The sequence below is a fragment of the Polypterus senegalus genome, chromosome 18 (assembly GCF_016835505.1).
Source record: "Polypterus senegalus isolate Bchr_013 chromosome 18, ASM1683550v1, whole genome shotgun sequence".
NCBI classification, from domain to species: Eukaryota; Metazoa; Chordata; class Cladistia; order Polypteriformes; family Polypteridae; genus Polypterus; species Polypterus senegalus.
Genome location: NC_053171.1, coordinates 29,595,813 through 29,617,701, shown reverse-complemented (window position 1 = coordinate 29,617,701; position 21,889 = coordinate 29,595,813). Strand labels below are relative to the sequence as shown.

General features: G+C 38.3%; 1 protein-coding gene across 3 annotated transcripts in view; it reads right to left on the bottom strand.

Annotated features, from left to right (window-relative positions):
• Window positions 1-600: 600 nt before the first annotated feature.
• The window catches only part of LOC120518331 (exocyst complex component 3-like protein 4), a 107,152-nt gene continuing 85,863 nt past the window's right edge, over window positions 601-21,889 (bottom strand). For all 3 annotated transcript variants that reach the window (XM_039741072.1, XM_039741071.1, XM_039741073.1), the window contains one exon: window positions 601-1,481. In XM_039741072.1, the coding sequence (XP_039597006.1) occupies window positions 1,289-1,481 (193 nt within the window). In that variant the 3' untranslated portion in view covers window positions 601-1,288. The remainder of the gene's footprint in view (window positions 1,482-21,889) is intronic.

The following is a 21,889-nucleotide window of genomic DNA, read 5'->3' as shown; positions in this document are numbered from 1 at the left end:
CCTGCACATCTGCGGACCGGGGTAGGAAACCCACACAGACTCCACAAAGGGAGGACCAGAAACATGAATCCTATGCTATCATGCTGCTCAGTTCACTTAAATTATTTAAACAATGGAGTTAGTGAAGGGCTGCGTCACTGGGCACCTGCAATGGATATAAAAAAAGGATTAAAGGTTACTTCCACACTGAAAAGGAAAGAAGGTTAAAGACACAACATTGTATGGGCTGTGTAGCCTTCATCAGGTGTGCAACTAGAAGGAAAGAGAAGGCAGCATCTGGTGATGTGTGGGTCACAGCCTTGCATAAGAGAGAAGGTTTTGGAGAAAATCAGCTTTATGGTTGTGAAGAAAAGAACATTCTCAAAGCATGTTGTCCTGAATTAGCTCCCTTCCTTTTTTGTGATCAGCAGTGTAGAATCCAGGAGATACAGCCATAAATGATCCTGAAGCAAACTCTTCGTGGTCCTGTGTCATTAACACAAATGGTGGTTGAACTTGTTGAGTTTTTGGTGTGTGGCCAATCATATAAATGAGATTTAAGTGCAACAGAAGAAATAAAATGGAAAAAAGTCCAAGCAACTAATTCAACACAACCATGGATATCCATACTTTAGTTTTAATATAAAACTGCATTTGCACAGAAAATGTTTTACTTCCATGTAAATAAATACATTCTGAAAAGCAGTGATCAATGGCACTATTGAAGGTAAAACATCTAAATAAGCAGCATCAGATAAGGCCAGTTTAGGATTTGCATGCTATGGGGGCTTCCCAAACTATTAAAATAAAAATCTCAGCTGTAGCAAAATCATTTAAATCATAAAGCAATGACTCTAGCTGTTCAACAATTATATTGAATCCATATAATTTACAAATAACAAATGTGTCAGATATGCCTATTCTGGCTGGCCAGTCTCAGCTTCTGGTTATCTGCCTTGCTTCATATTTCTTATGCTGGGTGTCCACATCCTTGCAGAAGATTATTTCATCTTATGTTTCTCTCTAGTGCCTACAGGAGTACCACCTTAACAGTTTCTAATCCCATTAGTGTTCCAAGCACTGCACACTTGACAGAAACGTCTGTCACAGCATGAGAGGAGGCCCTAATGCAATTTAATTTTTGCATCAATAGTCCTCAATGATTATTATGTTATCATTCTAGTTGCTTCACGTCTGACACATCTGATTTTATTAAGTCCAGAGGAAACCTCACTAGGTATTGTTCTTTTGTTTCTGTTCCATGTGTCCATCCTTCTCATTCATAAAACAAAACCAAACATTTTTAAACTCACTTGCAAATGTACCTCACAAAAAAGCACTGAGCATTGTTTGAAGTTGTAATGCCATGGAAAAGTTGATGGTCTCTGGTTAGATGTTTTCCTTGTTGTTGTCTTTTTAGTTCTTGAAAGTACTGAATTGCTGATTGACGTTTCTTACATCGAAGACCTCGGAAATAAAGAATGGCAGAAATGTGGTTCTGACTGAAAATAAAAAAGAGACAAAACACACAAAACAATTTAAAAATCTAAGTGTTACTTATGAATTACCTCCTCCAGCAATGTGACCTTGCATGCATCAATCATCCATGGCCCTGGAAATAGAAGTGTTAGTGTGCCAAATTTACAGTATGTGAAAATAAACTCTGCAAAAAGAAGCCTCATTAACTAATATTGCATTGTTTGATTCGAGATCTCTTAATGGCAAAGCATGGGTGTTGTCGGAGTTCATCATTGACACCAAACTTGATATACTGTGTTTAATGGAGACTTGGCAAAAACCGAATGAATTTATGTCTCTCACAGAGACGACACCTCCTGGCTACACTTTCCTCACAGAGCCTCGTAGCTCAAGACAAGGCAGTGGACTTGCAGTAATCGTCAGAGTGGATTTACACATCAAAAGAATCCCAATTGATTGTCCATTGTCTTTCGAGTGTCTGACTCTTAAACTAATAACGGAATCAGGTCTGTCTCACTCATTGTCCTTTATCGTCCTCCAAAATACAATGCATCCTTCTTATCTGATCTGACTGAACTATTAACCCACTTAAGTTCCTTTTCCCAAAGAGTTATCCTTCTTGGTGATTTTAACATCCATACTGACATCCCCACATCTAAACTGAGAAATGAATTCCTATCCTTACTGGACTGTTTTGACTTGACACAACATGTTGATTTTCCCACCCACTCTGGTGGTCATATATCGGCTCTAATCTGTACTTCTGGACTATCTGTTGCCAACACATACAGCACTGATTTGGGACTCTCTGACCATAAAGCAGTACTTTTCACTGTCTCATTATCTCTTCCTCCTCTTACCTGTAAACAACAAATTTCTTACAGAAGCCTTAAAAATATCTGTCCCTCTGTTCTTTCTGGATCAATTTCTGATCTTTTACTGTCTTCACCTATTCCATCAACACTAGATAGTCTTGTTGACCACTATAACTCAGCCCTTCATTCAGCATTAGATAAAACAGCTCCTTTAAAACATAAGGAGGTTTCCTTTAAGCATTCAGCTCCTAGGTATAACCCAGAAATGCAATCTATGAAAGCAGTTGGCCGACGCCTTGAGAGAATGTCATGTAAGTCTGGCCTCACCGTGCACATCCAGGCTTTCTCTGACCACCAAAGAGCTTACAGACAAGCACTAACTGCTGCCAAGAACACCCAATATGTCAGAATAATAGAAAGTGGCCATGACAACCCAAGGGTTTTGTTCTCTGTAGTTAATAAACTACTCAGTAGTAGTGTCCCAACTACCTCTTCTACATCTGTGAGAAATTCCTCCACTTTTTCTGTAACAAAATTAAAGATCTAAATAATTCAACTAACATAAATACATCATCTGTTTATATCTTCCCTGTTTTCTCACTCCATCCAGCTCCTTCTCTAAGTTCTCACAAGTTACATCTGCTTTTGTTAATGACCTGCTTTGTAAGATAAGGCCAACTACTTGTGTACTGGACCTCATCCCCAGCACACTACTTAAATCCTGCCTTCATGCCATAATCCCGACTATTACAATAATAATAAACTCAACCCTTGACGCTGGCTCTGTGCCGCTCACTTTTAAATTGCTTCTGTAACCCCAGTGTTAAAAAAGTCTGGTCTTGATGCTGACAATCTTAACAATTTTCGTCCTATTTCCCACTTACCTTTTCTGTCAAAAGTTCTTGAGCGTGTTGTAGCTTCCCAACTCACCAACTACTTAACTTCTAATAAGTTGATGGAACCCTTTCAGTCTGGTTTCAGGGCGCAGCACAGCTGTGAAACTGCTCTGCTACGGGTAACCAATGATTTGCTTATGGCAGCAGACTCTGGACAAACCAGCATATTAATTCTGTTAGACCTCAGTGCAGCATTTGACACTGTCAGACATGACATTCTACTGTCCAGAATGGAGAACATGCTGGGTATCTCTGGCACTGCCCTCCAGTGGTTCAAGTCCTATCTGACTGATAGGCAAGAGTTTGTTAGTCTTGGCAACAGCAGATCCAGCTCAGCACCAGTCACACAAGGAGTTCCTCAGGGCTCTGTCCTCGGCCCTCTTCTCTTCTGTATTTATATACTTCCCCTTGGCCATATTATTCGTAGCTTTGGACTGGGTTATCATTTTTATGCAGACGATCCTCAACTCTATTTCAATGTTAAAAGTGGAACTTCATCACAGCTTTCTCAGCTGACAACTTACCTCAGTGAAATTAATACCTGGATGGAGCAGAACTCTTTAAAATTAAATTGCAACAAAACTGAACTCCTGCAAATTGGGACTAAAGTGCAACTTAATAAAATGAGCTCCTTCCCAGTCCATCTTGGTGGTGATCTCATCAGACCTGCCTCTACTGCAAAGAATCTTGCTGTCATTTTTGATTTTAAGAAACTTTCTTACTTTCACCTCCGTAACATATCCCGTGTTCGCTCCTTCTTCTCCTTTTCTAACGCTGAGAAACTAGTCCATGCTTTTATCACATCCAGCATCGATTATTGTAATTTCCTACTGGTAGGTGCCCCTTCTAATTTTATATCACAGCTGTAACTTATTCAAAACTTGGCTGCAAGAGTCCTTACTCAAACCAGCAGCAGCGAGCACATCACACCCATCCTGCTCTGCCTTCACTGGCTCCCTGTGTCTTACAGAATTGAATATAAAATTCTACTAATAACCTACAAAGCTTTAAAGACCTTGCGCCAAACTACATCAGTGACCTTCTCCATCACTATGTGCCTGTCTGCCCACTAAGGTCCTCTGATTTTGGCCCCACTCTAATCTACACTCCATGGGTGACAGGGCCTTCAGCTGTATGGCGCCCAGACTCTGGAATGACCTACCAAAATTAATCAGATCAGCTGACTCCATGAATTCTTTTAAAAAATAACTCAAAACTCATCTGTTCAGGAAGGCTTTTAGCTCTACCTGACTTTATTACACTTCTCTCAGTTTACCTCTGTGTCAAGATGCTCATGTAACCTGTGTGTGTGGGCTGGACCATCAATTATGTTGTATGTTAGGCTTTTCTCTGAATTTACTATCTTACTCTTCTTTATTTATTTATCTGGTTTAGTACAACTTAAAGTACTTTGGGAAAGGTGTTAAAAAACTTTAGTACAGTAGACTGACATCATCCGAAGATGGTGATTTGTTTATTTTATTGAGGGGAGCCCAGGAATATGCACACCCTTGAAGTGACACGCACAGACTAAGTGGTGGCTCAATTAATCTATAAATAAAGAATATCCATCCATCCATTATCCAACCCCGCTATATCTGAACTACAGGGTCACAGGGTTCTGCTGGAGCCAATCCCAGCCAACACGGGGTGCAAGGCAGGAAACAAATCCCGGGAAGGGCGCGCACACACACACACCAAGCACACACTAGGGACAATTCAGAATCGCCAGTACACCTAACCTGCATATCTTTGGACTGTGGGAGGAAACCAGAGCACCCGGAGAAAACCCATGCAGACATGGGGAGAACATGCAAACTCCACGCAGGGAGGACCCGGGAAGCGAACCTGGGCCTCCTAACTGAGAGGCAGCAGCGCTACCCACTGCACCACCCAATACAGAATACATTAATGAAACATGAATAAAAAAAAGCTAAATATATACGTCATTGCCCCAATGACAGTTCCCAGATGGCGATAATTATTTACATTATTATTTATTTATTATTATTTTATAAACGATCTTATTAGTGATAGAAACATTGATTTTATTGCACTAAGTGAAACGTGGCTTAACTCAAACGGCGCGGCTGTTTTAATCGAATCTGCGCCTCCGGATTACAGTTTTACTCGTGCAGACCGCCAGGGAAAAAGGGGGGCAGATTGGCAAACATTTACTCGAGCCGGTTAAAATGTAAAGATGTTAATTTTGGTAAATTTAAGTCCTTTGAGTATCTCGCCGTTGTTATTCATGGAGATTCTCACGTTCTAGTATTATCCGTGTATAGACCTCCTAAATATAACGTGTCTTTCTTTGAGGAATTCTCTGACTTAATGTCAATTTTAATTACAAACTATGACACACTCTTAATAGTCGGCGACTTTAACTTTCATATCGACAATCAGTGTGACCAAAAAGTAAAAGAATTCATGAACCTCCTGGACTCTTTTGATTTGAGACAGCTCGTTAATCAGCCTACACATAAAGCAGGTCATACGTTAGACTTAGTGATTGCTAAAGGACTTAATGTTGATTTAAAGCAGTCATTAATATTGGCCTATCAGACCATTTCCTTCTACTATTTAATATAGAAATAAAGATAGAAAACACTCATGAGAAGCATTTTGTTAAAAAACGCTTCTTTGACTCATCAGCAGCTTTAAAACTTACAAACATTCTAAGCAATCAGTCTGTTTATAGTGCCAGCTATAATAGTGAGGATAATGTAAATAGTAAAGTGGAAAACTTTAATTCTAAAGTAAGAACTGCTGTTGACATACCGTAGATCCGTTATATAAGCCGAGAATTTTGTCCTAGATTTTTGGCTTGGAGTTTGGGGTCGGTTTATACAACGAGTATCGTTTCAGATTCAAGATTTCCAGCACAATGCGGTTTTGCCGATGAATACGAAGTAAATAATGACGAAACCACAGAGCCATCTTTCAGATGAAGAAGTAACTTTGCATGCGGTACTTTAAATTAAATAAAGAATTTATTCAAAAAGTGTTTTAGTTGTTGATTTTATTAATAAAATTTATAATAAATTATCGTGAAGTTTAAAATGAAATTTTTATTTTGATTTCGACCAACATCTTGCGTTACTTAAGCGGATGCGGTCCGTGTATCCGCTATGCGATTGTAAACAAACAACCGAGAGCGTTAGTAGCGCAGTCGGAGCCCAGATACATGTGTTTGTGGATGTAATTTCCGTCATTGCAGTGATTTACCTATATATATATATATATATATAATTCATTAAGACCATGCAAGCAAGACACATAATTGCTAAGGAAGGAAGAGAAGGTAAAAGAAAGCATCGCAATCGAAAGCGAAGATGGACATTGTGTGGAAATATCTCCTCCCTTCCTGCAGCCCAAAGATGTCAAATTAAATGGTGAGTACAGTATGAAATTATTTCTAGAATAGAATTCCTTTTATTGTCACTATCGCATCTACAATGAGATTAAAAGCAGCTCCTTTTAGTGCAGAATAAAGTTCTGTATAGGGCTTGTATGGTTGTTTTTAGCTTTAGCATAACGCGGATCTGCGGCCCCGCTTCTGCTTTCTTTCCCTCCTCCGTCTGTGTCGTCTCCTAGACCCGACAACAATCCACGGAGAGCCCGCTGGTCTCGCTATGTTGTCTGGGATGTTGTGCGTGTGATGAAAAACACTCGAAACAGATGTCTGGCTCTGGACACGATGTCTATAAGGTTCTGAATGGTGTAGCGGATGTTAAGCGAACCGATCGTGCACAAACAAGGACAAAAAAGTACAAAACAACAAAAAAAGTGCACTGAAAAGGAGAGCCCTGAGCGCTGCGACCATGAGCCGCCATGCTCCTAGCTTAATCGAGGCTAGGCACTATTTATAACTTTTAGTTAGTACATTAGAAAAATTATTGGTGTTTTGGTATCTTTATGCACATTATATTATATATCAAAAATGCCGGCAGTCTCAAATTCTCACATAAACATTATAAATATACCAAGAGACACTTTTAAGGAAATTTAGAAATTTTTGCTTGGAGAAGGGGTCAGCTTAAATACCGGTCATCGGCAAATACATGTAATTTAGTAGGTAGAGAAGGGGTTCGGCTAATATACGGGTCGGCCTGTATTCCGGGATCTACGGTAGTTGCACCTGAAAAGACAGTTAAAAATCTTCTAGTATTGTTATTCCATGGAAGACCCAAAGAGTGTCTGATTTAAAAGAACATGTCGTAGAGCTGAGCGTAAATGGAGGAAAACTAAACTAACTATCCATTATGAGATATTGAAGGTTAAAATAACAGAATACAATAACACTGTCCCCTTGAGAGGCTGCTATTTCTCTAATATTATAAATAACAATGCTAGTAATCCCAGAGTCTTATTTTCTACAATTGATCGTCTGTTAAACCCAGGTAACACAAAGGAATGCCCCAGAATACTTCCAGTGAAACCTGTGAGAACATTGCTGTATTTTTCAATCAAAAAATTAATGATATTAGAGATAACATAGTATATCTCCCCAACACTGCAGAACCTCCAAAGCCCGGTACTCCATTATAAACAAATTAAATGCTTTCACCAGGATAGATTTACCTGAATTACATAGTATAATCTCTCAACTGAAACCCTCCACCTGCGTCCTTGACCCAATACCAACCAGGTTTTTCAAAGAAATATCAGACGTGCTAATTGACAATATTCTGACATAGTAAATTCGTCATTAGATACGGGGTCTTCCCAGACTGTCTTAAGACTGCTGTAGTTAAACCCCTGCTCAAGAAAAATAATCTTGACCCCTCTGCCTTTGAAAATTTTAGACCCATCTCTAACCTGCCCTTCTTAAGTAAAATTCTAGAGAAGGCAGTCATTATGCAGTTAAATGACCACCTCAATAAACATGCTATTCTTGATAAATTTCAGTCAGGTTTCAGAACAAATCACAGCACAGAAACTGCACTCGTTAAAGTAGTAAATGACTTGCGGGTAAATGCAGACAGAGGCCATTTATCTGTTCTCATCCTCTTAGATCTGAGTGCTGCATTTGACACCATTGATCACAATATTCTTAGAAATCGCCTTAGTCAATGGGTGGGCCTCTCTGGCAGTGTCTTAAATTGGTTTGAATCCTACCTGGCAGGAGAAAATTCTTTGTGAGTTGTGGTAATCACAATCTCAAAGACACATGATATCCGATATGGTGTTCCACAAGGCTCTATCCTGGGTCCGCTGTTTTCTCAATCTACATGCTTCCGTTAGGTCAGATTATCTCAGGTTACAACGTGAGCTACCACAGCTATGCTGATGACACACAGCTGTACTTATCAATAGCACCTGATGACTCCGACTCTTTGATACACTAACACAATGTCTTACTGGTATTTCTGAATGGATGAATAGTAATTTTCTCAAACTAAATAAAGAGAAAACTGAAATTTTAGTAATTGGCAATAATGGATTCAATGAGGTTATCAGAAATAAACTTGATGCATTAGGATTAAAAGTTAAGACGGAAGTAAAAAACTTAGGGGTAACTGTTGACTGTAATCTGAATTTTAAATCGCATATTCATCAGACCACTAGGACAGCATTTTTCACTTAAGAAACATAGCAAAAGTTAGACCTCTTATATCATTGAAAGATGCTGAGAAATTAATTCACGCTTTTGTTTTCAGTAGACTAGATTACTGTAACGCACTCCTCTCAGGACTACCCAAAAAGACATAAATCACTTGCAACGAGTGCAGAATGCAGCTGCTAGAATCCTAACTAGGAAAAGAAAATCCGAACACATTTCTCCAGTTTTGATGTCACTACACTGGTTGCCTGTGTCATTCAGGATTGACTTTAAAATACTGCTTATGGTTTATAAAGCCTTAAATAATCTCGCCCATCTTATATATCGGAATGCCTGACACGTTATATTCCAAATCGTAACCTTAGATCTTCAAATGAGTGTCTCCTTATAATTCCAAAAGCTAAACTTAAAAGAAGTGGTGAGGCGGCCTTCTGCTGTTATGCACCTAAAATCTGGAATAGCCTGCCAATAGGAATTCGCCAGGCAAATACAGTAGAGCACTTTAAAACACTGCTGAAAACACATTACTTTAACATGGCCTTTTATAAATTCACTTTAACTTAATACTGATACTCTGTATGTTCAATTCATCATAATAACTATTCATAGTGGCTCTAAAATCCATACTGACCCCTACTCTCTCTTCTGTTTCTTTTTCCGGTTTCTTTGTGGTGGCGCCTGCGCCACCACCACCTACTCAAAGCATCATGATGCACCAACATTGATGGACTGAAAGCCAGAAGTCTACATGACCATCATCATCAAATCCTTCCATGAAAACCCTAAATACAAAGAGGACTTTTTGATTTATGTTAGGTAGAATGCTAGATCTTGGTCTGGAATCCCTACAGATTTTATTTTTTTCCTCCAGTCTTTGGAGTTTTTTTCTGTCCACCCTGGCCATCGGACCTTACTTATTCTATGTTAATTAATGTTGACTTATGTTTATTTTTCATTGTGTCTTCTATTCTATTATTTTGTAAAGCACTTTGAGCTACATTTTTTGTATGAAAATGTGCTATGTAAATAAATGTTGTTGTTGTTACATTCATCACACAATAAACATTTAACACTAACAAGTCTAATACAGTCCAGTGCAGTAGAAGCAGATGACGATAGAGAGTGGAAAGAAAAACTGATAAGAACAGCCCTCTGAAGGAAATGTAAGGTACTGTCCTACCAGTTTCTCATTGTAATGTGAAAATTTCATGTTACTGGGAGCACTTCCCAGATGAAGATTTAACCAACCAAAATAAATCCACATGGACAAGCAGGCACTGGGTGATGTGTAGAGAAAATTACAGACTATTGATCGTGATCCTCTTAAATTAACCTTCTTTCCAGAAACCCCTGCACCCTCTGAATCTGCCCATTAGTGTAATACTGCCAGGCTGCTGGGAGATGAAGGCAGGTAGCACAACTACAAGCTGACCCATTCCTGAAGGGATTGTACAAACGAGTATCTGTTGTTCAGCTGCTTCATGAAGCCAGGCATGACTTAGCAGAAAGAAGCCCATTGAGTTGCTTTGTAGAAATAAGATACATTCGGTAGAAATAAGATGAAATAGTAGTCAGGTGACCAGCATGAGCTGACCATTTCTGTCAACTTAGACACTGGTGATGGAAACAAAGCTACTGGAATGTGGCATGTCACTATATCGGCAGGAAAGAGCTGGATCTTGTGCAGGAGGTTTGCACATTGCCTAAATGTGACATCAGAGTTTAAAACCTTTTACTGTTTGTGTACCTAACAATGGAAAGGTTATGCACTTTTTGATATGTAGATATGAGCAAAAGAATTTATATTTAAGGAATACAGCTGGAAAATGAAGTAGCGAATGGATTTATGATGAGGAAAGAGGGATCTTGTCTTACGATGTTTTCTTAATTTCTGAAACATTCTTCCTTTCTGAAGCAATCTTTATGTCTTTGGTCTAAAAGATGGATGATGTGTCAGTGCCTTGGAGAGATAATCCCAAAATAACACTATTTTCAAAATTGGACTCAGGATATTTTTACTCTTAATCACAGATTGAATCAGTAAATAAAAAATACTCATAGGCAATGGGACATACCATTCTGATCAGGGATTGTCATAATAACACAGAATAGCTTCCTCAATTATTTTATTATTGCTTTATTTAGGTGGTCAAAGGCTTGCTTCAAAAAAACAAAGATTTGCTTATATATGCCGTATATTCATAGGGCTCAATTAAGAATAAATATGTCTGATTTTGTTTAGGTTACAATCTCTAGAGCTAGGTTAATTAAAATAACTGGAGTTCATGTACATTCAAAACCTTCTGAATTTTATTGACCAAAAATGAATATACTGAATATGTGTCCAGCATTGCATTTATTTAAATTATTTTTGTTCTGCAAATAAAGTTAGTTTCTCTTGTCTGTTTTGACTTTATTATGACAACATGCAAGAAAAAGTGCCAGCTCATTCTTGAGTTCAAATTTTAAAGTATTAATTTCTGCACACCACAAACACATATATTAATATATTCATTTCTAGCCATGATAGGTAGGGTCTCCCTTTGCTCTCTTGGTAGACAATACTCTCACCATCAGCTGGTTGTGATGGTCCAGGTCGCTCCACACTTCCTCATTGCTTAGGGGGAGCCTCTTAAACTCAGAATCATCAATAACATACCCAAGAATGAGCTGGACAATTTGGACACAAACAGTCTGCAAGTGGTGGGTGCAAAATAGTAGAGCGCTTTTGTATTAAAACTATTGTGTAAAAAGTGCAGTGCTAAAAAATGATCTTCAATAAATAAGTCATCCAAAAAAAATCAAATGTAAAACATGGAGGCTAAAATATTCCATAAATACTATATATTCCATAAAAGCAAGGATTAAATCCCAGAAAGATTAGTCTTTTTTTTCCTCCTGAACCCCAATGCCTCCTTCTAAAATCTGGTGTCTCCTTAGCGTCTCCCATGAGCACCTTACAGCATGAGGAGATGTCCGCCAACAGGTGCAGTCCACTGTTAATCCTGTGTCGGGTTCCTGCCCTGTAGAACTCGACTTCAAACTCTATGCATGTCTCCCTTTGCCACTTCTTCAGCATCTTTCTGGGCAATGCTGCACACCACGGTTGCTCCTACTCCCCTGCATTGCTCTAAGGAGTGTCTTTTCTTCAGACCCATATTTGAGTACAGGCCTGCCACTTGCTCCCCTTGGGCATACTTCTGACCACCTGCCTCCATTCCCACCAACAAGGGCTCTCTGGATCCTGCCTCTCCATTCTCTTTCCTCTATTTTGATCTTTCTTGTTTTTAATCTGATCTCTCTGCTGTGCAGGCTCCCTATATAGCTGTGACTGGGTGTAGGTGCTATCCTCCACCTACTCAAAGGTGTGAATGATGCACCTGACTGATCCACTCACATTTACATGTAAAATGCACGATCAGACAAGCACCCCAATCCACATCAAAGTGGCACATGCGCGCTTTCACACATACCCACACTCGCTCAAATACTGAAAGATCTGAGGCTCTCAATTATTTTATTTATTTTTTTTAAATATGGAACGCCACAAACCCTTGTATAAACATATAATAAGTGTAACAGGCTAAGGCCAGGGAGCTGAAAGAAAAATAAGGGAAGGGGAGGTCAGCTAGAACAAATGTGCTTTTAAATTGGATTGAATTGGATGAAGCTTCCCCAGTGCTTTATAAGGACTGACCATAACCTCCTTGGACTTGTGATCTACACATTGTGCTATATAACCTAAAATTCTGTTTGCCTTCTTAATGGCTTCTGAACACTGTCTGGAAGTAAATAGCTTAGAGTCCACTATGACTCCTAAATCCTTCTCATAAGGTGTACTGTACTCTTTATTTTCCGACCGCCCATTGTGTATTCAAACCTAACATTTTTACTTCCTATGTGTAGTACTTTACATTTGCTGACATTAAATTTCACCTGCCACGAATCTGTCCAAGCCTGTATGCTAACCAAGTTATTCTGTAATGATATAATGGATTCCAAATTATCTGCTAATCCACCTATCTTGGTATCATCTGCAGACGTAACCAGCTTGTTACTTATATTGCTACCTAAATCATTTATATATATTAAAAATATCAGCGGCCCTAGCACTGACCTCTGTGGAACACCACTCTTAACATCAGTCAATTCTGATAAGATTTCTCACACCATAACCCTCTGCTTCCTGTGTTTGAGCCAATCTGAGCCCAGCTGCAAACATCAACCTGAACTCCCACTTCTTTTAGTTTGATGCCAAACCTCTCATGTGGCATCTTATAAAATGCTTTCTGAAAATCAAGATAAATAATATCATATGCTCCAACTTGATCACATTCTTTTGTTGTGTCCTCATAGAATATAAAACATGACCTCCATCTTCTGCGCCCATGCAGACTGTTTTGTAAAATTCCTGTTCTGTATTGCTCCATCTTTTCCTTAATTCTTTCCCTCAGTTTACCTGTAATGTACATTAAGCTTACTGGCCTATAGTTGCTTGTATCTGACAAATTACACTTTGTATATAACAGGATATTTGCCATTTTCCAGTCTTTCGGAATTTCCCCAGTGCATAGTGACTACCTAAAACTATGTGTGAAGGGTTTACATATGTACTCACTAGCCTCCTTAAGAACTCAAGAGTAAATATTATCTGCCCCCGGTGATTTGTTTGATTTCAGCCTATTTAATCTGAACTTTTACTTCTCCCTCTACAATTTCTAATTCATTCAGAATCTCCTTAGTAGTCCCATTTACTACCGGGAGGCTATATTTTGTTTTTAATTAAACTTCTTCATAATTGGATCCCCATTTAAAGTGTTTTGTGATAACATTAAACTATTACTCAGTGTTGTGAGATGATTAATCAACGTTTCCGCATGCTCTATTTTTTGGCTTACATAAACCTTTCTTATATTTATAATAAGCACAATAATTATTTCATACTGCCCTTACATATTAAATTAAACTAATTTACTTGACTATATAAGGGTCCTATGTTTGAACTTGAGGATGGAAGTGGCAGCAGGTATTTGCTCCTGAAATGCTCTTCTGGCAACAAAACTTGTCATTTCATTCTTTGTCTAGTTAGTCATTTGAATGATGTGTGTCCCTCTCCTCTACTTTTTTCTCTTTCATTACTTTTCAAATATTTTATTCAAAGAGACACTTAGTGATCAACACACAGATGTGTTAAGGGGACCAAGTTACATGAGGACCTGCTTGGACATTTGTATTTCATTGTTAATTGGCACTTGGTTAAGAAAACAAAAAAACCCCAAGACAATTAAAACAGTGAATGGATCTGTTTAAGATTAAAAGTAGCAATTAAGGCTTTGGAATCTTAATAAGGGAGATAACTAATATGAAGCATAAAAATGTAATAATTTGCTTCAGCAGCAATAACTGGCTATTAACTGAGCAAGTGGGGAGGAACAAAAACAGAAAATCTGGCCCTCCAGGATTGAACTAAACAAACTATGATTTAAGACAATGAGAAATAATTTTAAACCGTACCCGGCTAATGAGCTTAATGGAAAATAAATATGAGCCATTCCATGGCTAAATGTATTATTTAATGCGTACTAGCACTATTCTTTAAAAAACACTGTACACAGATTTCATAGCTGTATGGCTGGCTCATCATTTCAACATACCTTCATATGACATAATGTTAATAAAATGTGCCTCTTTGCAAGAACTGATACAATAAAAAGATGTCAACAGTTGAAGTTCAAGGTTATAGTCATAAACAGACAGATTGATAGAACTTCATTTCTGCCTTGGGGAAATTTGGCTTTTAACAGAAACTCTTTAATTAAATAAATGTATAAATAGGTAAATTAATAAATAAATATAGGCACACACCTTGCTCTGAACACATACCAGAATGACTATAAAGCAAGAAAATTAAAAAGAAAGAAAAGACTGGCTGTCACAGTTACAGCGAGGCATTATGCAGATATATTTCTTTTGGGTATAAAGGACTCCCTTAGCGTTTCCTGACACACTCCTGATGAATAATATGTTGGTTGAAGTCTTCAATGTTAGTGTGTCAGAGAGAGGATGTGCAGCATATTGTTACTCAATTTTATTTTCTTTCTCTCCTTCGCTACAACCTCCAAGGTACTAGAGTTCGTCCTATAACCGAGCTTGTTGATTCGGTGGGCCTCTCTTGAGGTAATGTTACCAGTCCAGCACACCACAGTGTACAGTTGTAGTAGATATAAAGGATGTCACTTCACACATTAAGGCAATGCAGCCTCCTAAGGAAAAAGAACCTGCCCTGCCCTTGCTTATATAGTTTTTCTGTGCATTAAGATCAGTCTAACCTGTCATTAATGTGAACCCTCAAATACTTGTGGAAGCGGACCACTTCTGCATCTATTCCGTGAATAGGGACTCGACACAGAGACTTTTTGGTGTGGTAAAAGTCAATAACTATTTCTTTGATTTTGCTGATATTAAGATGCAGACAATTCTCTTTGCACCAAGAAACAAATTTCTCCACCTGATTCTTCTCCTCTGTCTCACCCCCCTTATCAATGCACACAATAAGTGTAGCATCATCTGAAATTTTCGGCAAATGACATGTATAGTTATGTATATACTGTAGAGACCAGAGAAATTTTTACTCTTTATGCATAATACTACTTTAAGTAGTCAATAGTAAAAGAAAATGTTAATATTATTTCAAACTATATCTGTCATGGGTTCATTTGTTTATTTGTATATGAGTGTTTACCATGGAAATCAAACAACAGAGGAATTTAAATGTTGTTGTTGGTCATGAGATAACCCTGAGGTTTTTGACTTTGACACATGACACTGCTACACATATTTATCTATTTATAAATGGATGATAGAGTGGTGTAGAGTTTGGTTCTGCTTATTCACCATTTCAATGACTGTTCTGGTTTGAAATGTCACCTTGAGTGTCATCTGTATGGATTTTGCAAGTTCTTTATTGGTACCCCAGTTTCCCCTCTGATACGCAGTGTAGGCCAACTATTGACTTTACATTAACCCTGAGTGAGTGAATGTGGGTGTAAGAGTGGGCCATGCTGAGCAATTGACACCCTTTGCCTGGCTAGCTCCTGCTTTGCACCCAAACACCACCGAGTGAGAGAGGCTCTGGATCCCAGCAACCCTGTACTGGAATAATCCGTCTTGGAAAAAAAAAAAAAAAGACGAAGGATAAACTTGACAGTTTCATGAGACACAAACAGTTCCATTTCTTTATAATGGAAATATTCAGATCAGAAAATAAGCCAATAAATAAGTAATCTGCTGCAATGGGCTGGCGCCCTGCCCAGGGTTTGTTTCCTGCATTGCGCCCTGTGTTGGCTGGGATTGGCTCCAGCAGACCCCTGTGACCCTGTAGTTAGGATATAGCGGGTTGGATAGTGGATGGATAGATAAGTGATCTGTATCTATTGTGAATATGAGAAAGCCATAAAGTCTATTAAAAATTAGAAGGGCATAACAGAATATATTATTTGCAATTTTGCTTGAGTGAAAATGTTTTGAAATGTACATGTTGTGCACAGGGAGCAAGGTTTGAAATGTTAACTGATGTTTTCTATGGTCCTAGAAGTTATTTTACATTTACTTATAAAGAACAGACAAAAATGCAAATTTATGTTTTGAAAATGTATACCAATATTGTCTTTATTTTTCTGTTTAACTCTGAAGTAAACTGTAGTTTTTTTCATGTTGTTACTCATTAATACAATCCTATATTTCAATTTGCAGATCTAGAGTAGAATAAAAATAACAATATAACTGGTGGTGTATAAAGATTTGAAAAATACCCATCCATTGCCATTTCTCTAACTCATTTTGTAAATGTGGACTATGAATATTCCCTATTCCATACATTGTACTTATGTTGACAGCTGTATGAACAGCCTTTTCAATTTTGGAAATTCCATTTAATTTAAAATTATGCATCAAACCCTTTTAACATCCATCCTGGGAATTTCCCTTTCATGCTTTTCGCAAACTTTTTAAATTACTTAGAGTAATATAAAAGAGAATGTTTCAATAGCAGGTTTGGAATTTATATTGTTCTGACCACCTACTTAGGAAAGTGACTGTTAGCTGAAACAAACTTTTACTTTATTAATTGCAAAGGAAAAAAGTGACATAGCCTAAAAGGATTGTAAGCAAAGTAATTGTAATTTAGTGTGTGGCAATGAAAAACAAATATAACAGAAACAAAAATTGGAGAGCAGTAAAACACGCCATGAGAAAGACTGAAATATATGGTGTTACTAATTGGGGGTAGCATGAAAAAATAAAGAGAATAAAATAAGAAAGGAAAACAAAATGTATGTTTTGCTTGCATAAATTCTTGCTCCAAAAGCACACACACAATCAGCTAAACAACCCATTGTTATGGTTGTGTTTATCGTAAAATACTAATACAAGACTGCTACTAAAAAAGAATTAAAGTAAAACCCAAAAATAACTGTTGTGGAACTCCTGGGATTAGTTATAAGCATGACATATTACTACAAAAACAAAAGATTAAACTTCCCGTTATATCTAGCAATGGATGTTATTGCCTTAGTTAACCATTTAGTTAATATCTGTTAAGGGATTATTCTTCTGATAAATCCTTTGACACAATGTCATCCCATTAACAGTTAATAGACATTTCTTTAAAAAAAAAAGTGAAAAATGAATGTAAGGTTAAAAACTTTTGTCAAAAAAGTAACACCAGTTGGGATAGCATTATGTAAGGGTAATTCTATCCTTTCTCATATTGTTTGCATGTAGACTCCTCTTACCTAATTAGGAGAATCCTAATCCTCCTTTCATAAATTAGGGAAAAAAGTGATGTCTTATATTAAAGAATTTTCCAAGAATTCATGATGAATCATGACGTGGCTGGCAGAGTCTTTGCTTTTTGTATGCCACTGTTTTAACATATATGAAGAATCACACTGGGCTTTTTTGTCATATAACATTCTGATGTGTGTATTGGAAGCAGGTCCTCTGTGGTTTCTTTTTAGGTTGATGGATGTTTTTTGGGACATAAATGCTGTAATTCTGTATTGCTTATGTTAGTGTATTTTCAACTGAAACTGCTGAACTGTATTAAAAAAAAAGTCTTGTATCACATACAGTAACAAGGTTGGTATAAACTCTCCATTGTTACCCACTACCCTTCTCTTTTTATGGGTATTGTTCTTTGAGAAAGCATTATTATAGACTATAACTGCATGAAAACACAAGGCAAATGTTTTGGGAATTCTGATGGTATCACATCTGCAATATTGAACTGAAGAAGTTTATAAACGAAGAAAGGAAACCAAGTTAAGAGCTCCAAACATCTGCGAGTGGTCACCAGAGGTCCTGGTAGACATTAGATTAGATTAGATAAACTGTATTAATCTCTAGAGGGTAATTAGATTCATACAAGAGCAGAAACAAGGAAACAGACTCACAAGACAGATAATACAGTCAGTCAATCAATTGATAAATAAAAATAAACTTAATGAGTACATCAAGTGGAAGCTTTGCATTGCCTAATAGTAGTGGGCTAAAAAGAGCCCCAGAGGTGCTTCTTAGCACATGAGTAGAATAATTCTGTGGCTAAAAGTGCTCCAAGACAGCTCCTCCTGGAGGGGATTTTTCATGATGGCATCCATTTTCACCATCAAGCCCTGGTATTGTGCAGTACCTCTGTTGTGCAGAGGGTGAACAGGGAGGTGGAAAGGACAGTACCCTGAGGTATTAACAACCACCATTTTGACACGCAGTACCTCAGCCTCAGAAACTGTCTATTGGTCAGGTATTCCATGATCTAGGAGATTGCGGGAGCATCAAGATTCAAAGCCTTGAGATTTTCTCCCATTCGATGAAGCAGAATGGTGTCTAAAGCACTGGAAAAGTCAAAGAACACAATCCTAACTGTGGCACCAGCTTGTCTAAGTCGGAGTAGTGTCTGTGGATCATGTAGATGTGAGCATCCTCCATACAGTATATGTGTATGAGAGGCAAACTGCGGAGGATCCAGATGTTCTGAAATAAGGGATCACAGCTGTTTTAGGAAAAGCCTCTTCATGATGAAAGAAGTAAGAGCAACTGGTCTGAAGTCTGTGAGATCACTGGAATGCCCTTTCTTTAGCATTAGGACCACACAGGATGTTTTCTGCTACTGGGGAACCTGTAACCTTCTGCTGGCTGGCACATGTTTTCAGATTCCACCCAGCCCTGAAGCCTTGTTTATTCAGAGTTTTCCCATGTATTTCCTCACTTGATCAGCTGAGAAAGACAGTCCAGGAAGCGGAGGGGAGCTGGAGACCACAGGTGTTATGTTTTTGTAGGGGAAGGTCATGAAGGGTCCAGATGGTAGTTGGGTTTCCAGAATCCCCTCAGTGTGCACAAATAGGCCAGCAGTGTTGGGGCATGGCTGTACTGACAAGAAAGAGTCAAACTTGCGGAAGAACTGGTTCAGTTTATTAGCTCTGTTCTTGTTCCATCAATGTTCCGGCTGTGTGACTCACAAAGCATATCCAAGTCAGTGTTCTTAAAGACAACCTTCAGAGCCTCCTCAGCCTCTGTTGTCCATTCCTGCACAGTCCTTGTGGTGGTTGGCCACCTCTGGACAATGGTTTTATATACAAATATGGGCTGTACCAAATTATGGTCTGATTGGCCTAAAGGTGGCAAAACAACAGTTACTGTATTTGGCTCTTAAACACTGGCATATAACAAGTCCAAAGTCCTGTTTTCCCTTGTTGTACATATCCAGACTTAAGGGACAAAGATTGAAAGTCACTATCTTGCTCTCTTTCACTGCTGAGCCTATAAATGCCGTAGTGCATTTACTATACAACAACCATCCATTATCCAATCCGCTATATTCTAACTACAGGGTCACGGAGGTCTGCTGGAGCCAATCCCAGCCAACACAGGGCTCAAGACAGGAAACAAACCCTGGGCAGGGAGCGCACACCCACACACCACACACTAGGGACAATTTAGGATCACCAATACACCTAACCTGCATGTCTTTGGACTGTGGGAGGAAACCCATACAAACATGGGGAGAACATGCAAACTCCACACATGGAGGACCCCCGGGAAGTGAACCCGGGTCCCCTAACTGCGACGCAGCAGCGCTACCCACTGCACCACTGTGCCACCCCTACTATACAACAAACATCTTCAAATGTCAACTGTTTACTTACTACCTAGAATACTGTCCATAAAGGTCACCACAATCCACCTGGCAGACTAATAGTGTCATAGTGTTTTCTCTCTTACTTATTAAAGATTTAATTGATTTAATATTTCTGTTACAATGTCTGCCTTAGAGTCCAGATCATATTTCAATTACTCTTGATATTGCTTTGTTATGTGAAACTCACTTTCAGTTCTCTATCTTTTAATTTGGGACTTTCTTCCCCTCAAAGTGCAATTGGAACTCCTAGTTAGAAGGGCCAGAACTTTAGTTTGCATGAATCCACACATAACAACAGTATCATCTTTGATACAGATCCGTTTAATTATTTTATTACTAGAGTATAGCAGAGTGTGCATGAAGATTAAGATGCCAGCCTAATAAAGATCTAGAGGATTAACAAAACAATAAGAGGTCGAGCTGTGGAACGATCTTCCTGCTTATATAAGAAATGGCCCTTGGCTTTTAAAATCAAGCTGAAGACTCACTTTTTTAATCTAGCATGTCCTGATTAGAGCTGCAGATTAACTGTGCATATTGCATATTGCTCTCTGTTTGGTAGCCATTTGTAGAAAAACAGAAGTACTACAATAATAATAACCCATTACTAACCCACCTACATTTTGGCACTTAGTTCCACCGTTCTGTTCTGTTTCTGTTTTCATGTGTCCTGCACATGGACAGACATTTAAGATACTAAGAGAAGTGGAATCAATGCGCAGACTCAAGTACAGAATGTTGAGGAGGGGGTTGGCAGTCAGTTGGCTGCAGTCCCTGGGACTCTGACTTTGTCTCTGCTATTGTAATACGACTGATCCTGAAAGTCCCAGAGGTTTATTTTCTCCAGTGATACTGCCGCTGGGGTTCTTCTTTTCCTCTCCAGTGCTGTCAACTAGCCATAATTCAACAATTAACCAATGGATAGATATTACAGGGCTCCAATTATATTAATCAGTTTCAGTCTATTTTGTTTTAATGTCTGTTTAAACCCATCTATCTTTATGTGCATTCACTATGTAATTAGTAATTTGTAAAGACTGCAATTGCATTTACTTGTGATCTTGTTAGAGCAGTCTGAGCCTGCACTCAGTGAAGAGTGCTAGGCATTATTCACTTTAAAATTTGTGGGCTCCATTAATTCCAGATCATTGCAGCCCAGTAAGTGCAAAAATTGTCTTTAACAAAGCACAGTATGGATGCACATTTTAGTTTAAAAGGTTACAAGTTCAAATACCATGTCTCCTTTCACTACAGTACAGTGAGTAATTTGGGTGATTTTGTAGTAAACCTTGTCACACATATATGCAAGAAGAAAGTGAGAGGGGGCGCTGTCACTAACACTGTCTTCTTTTCCTTCCGCAGTTCTGGCAGGCAGTCCAGGATGATGTCTAATGCTCACCTTCAGCCCTGAGATGGCTCTGCCCCTTCTGAACATTTATAGGATGGCAAATGGCAAAGAAGACAGGGCTCCCTTTAACACACCAAATGGTGCATTTTCTTGAAGCCTGGCTGATTTGGTTCTGAATTCAATATTATTTGGAAGCACAGAAGCATTAACTGTGCTTTTTGTTTATTTATTTTTTCTTTGTTAAATGCCGATGATTAAATGGTGTAGCCCAGCTGGTGCCCCAACTATTCTTGCTGGCTTTCACACAGTCTGTCCACCAGTCACAAGGTTTACATACCTTTTGTAGTATATTTAAATATATAATATAAATAGCTCTTGTTTACAATGAAGAAAGAACAGATACTGTTGAGAACATATCTTCTTAATATATAAATGAATGTGGGCAGCTTGTACTACCAACAAGGTTTGTTGATAACGTTTTAACTTGTGGAAGATTTTAGTGGTCTACAAAAATACAGAATATTCATTTGACTGATATTATAGATGATACTCACACTGAATCAATATCAGAAATGTATCACAGATATCAAGCATGGCCTGGAACATACAAAA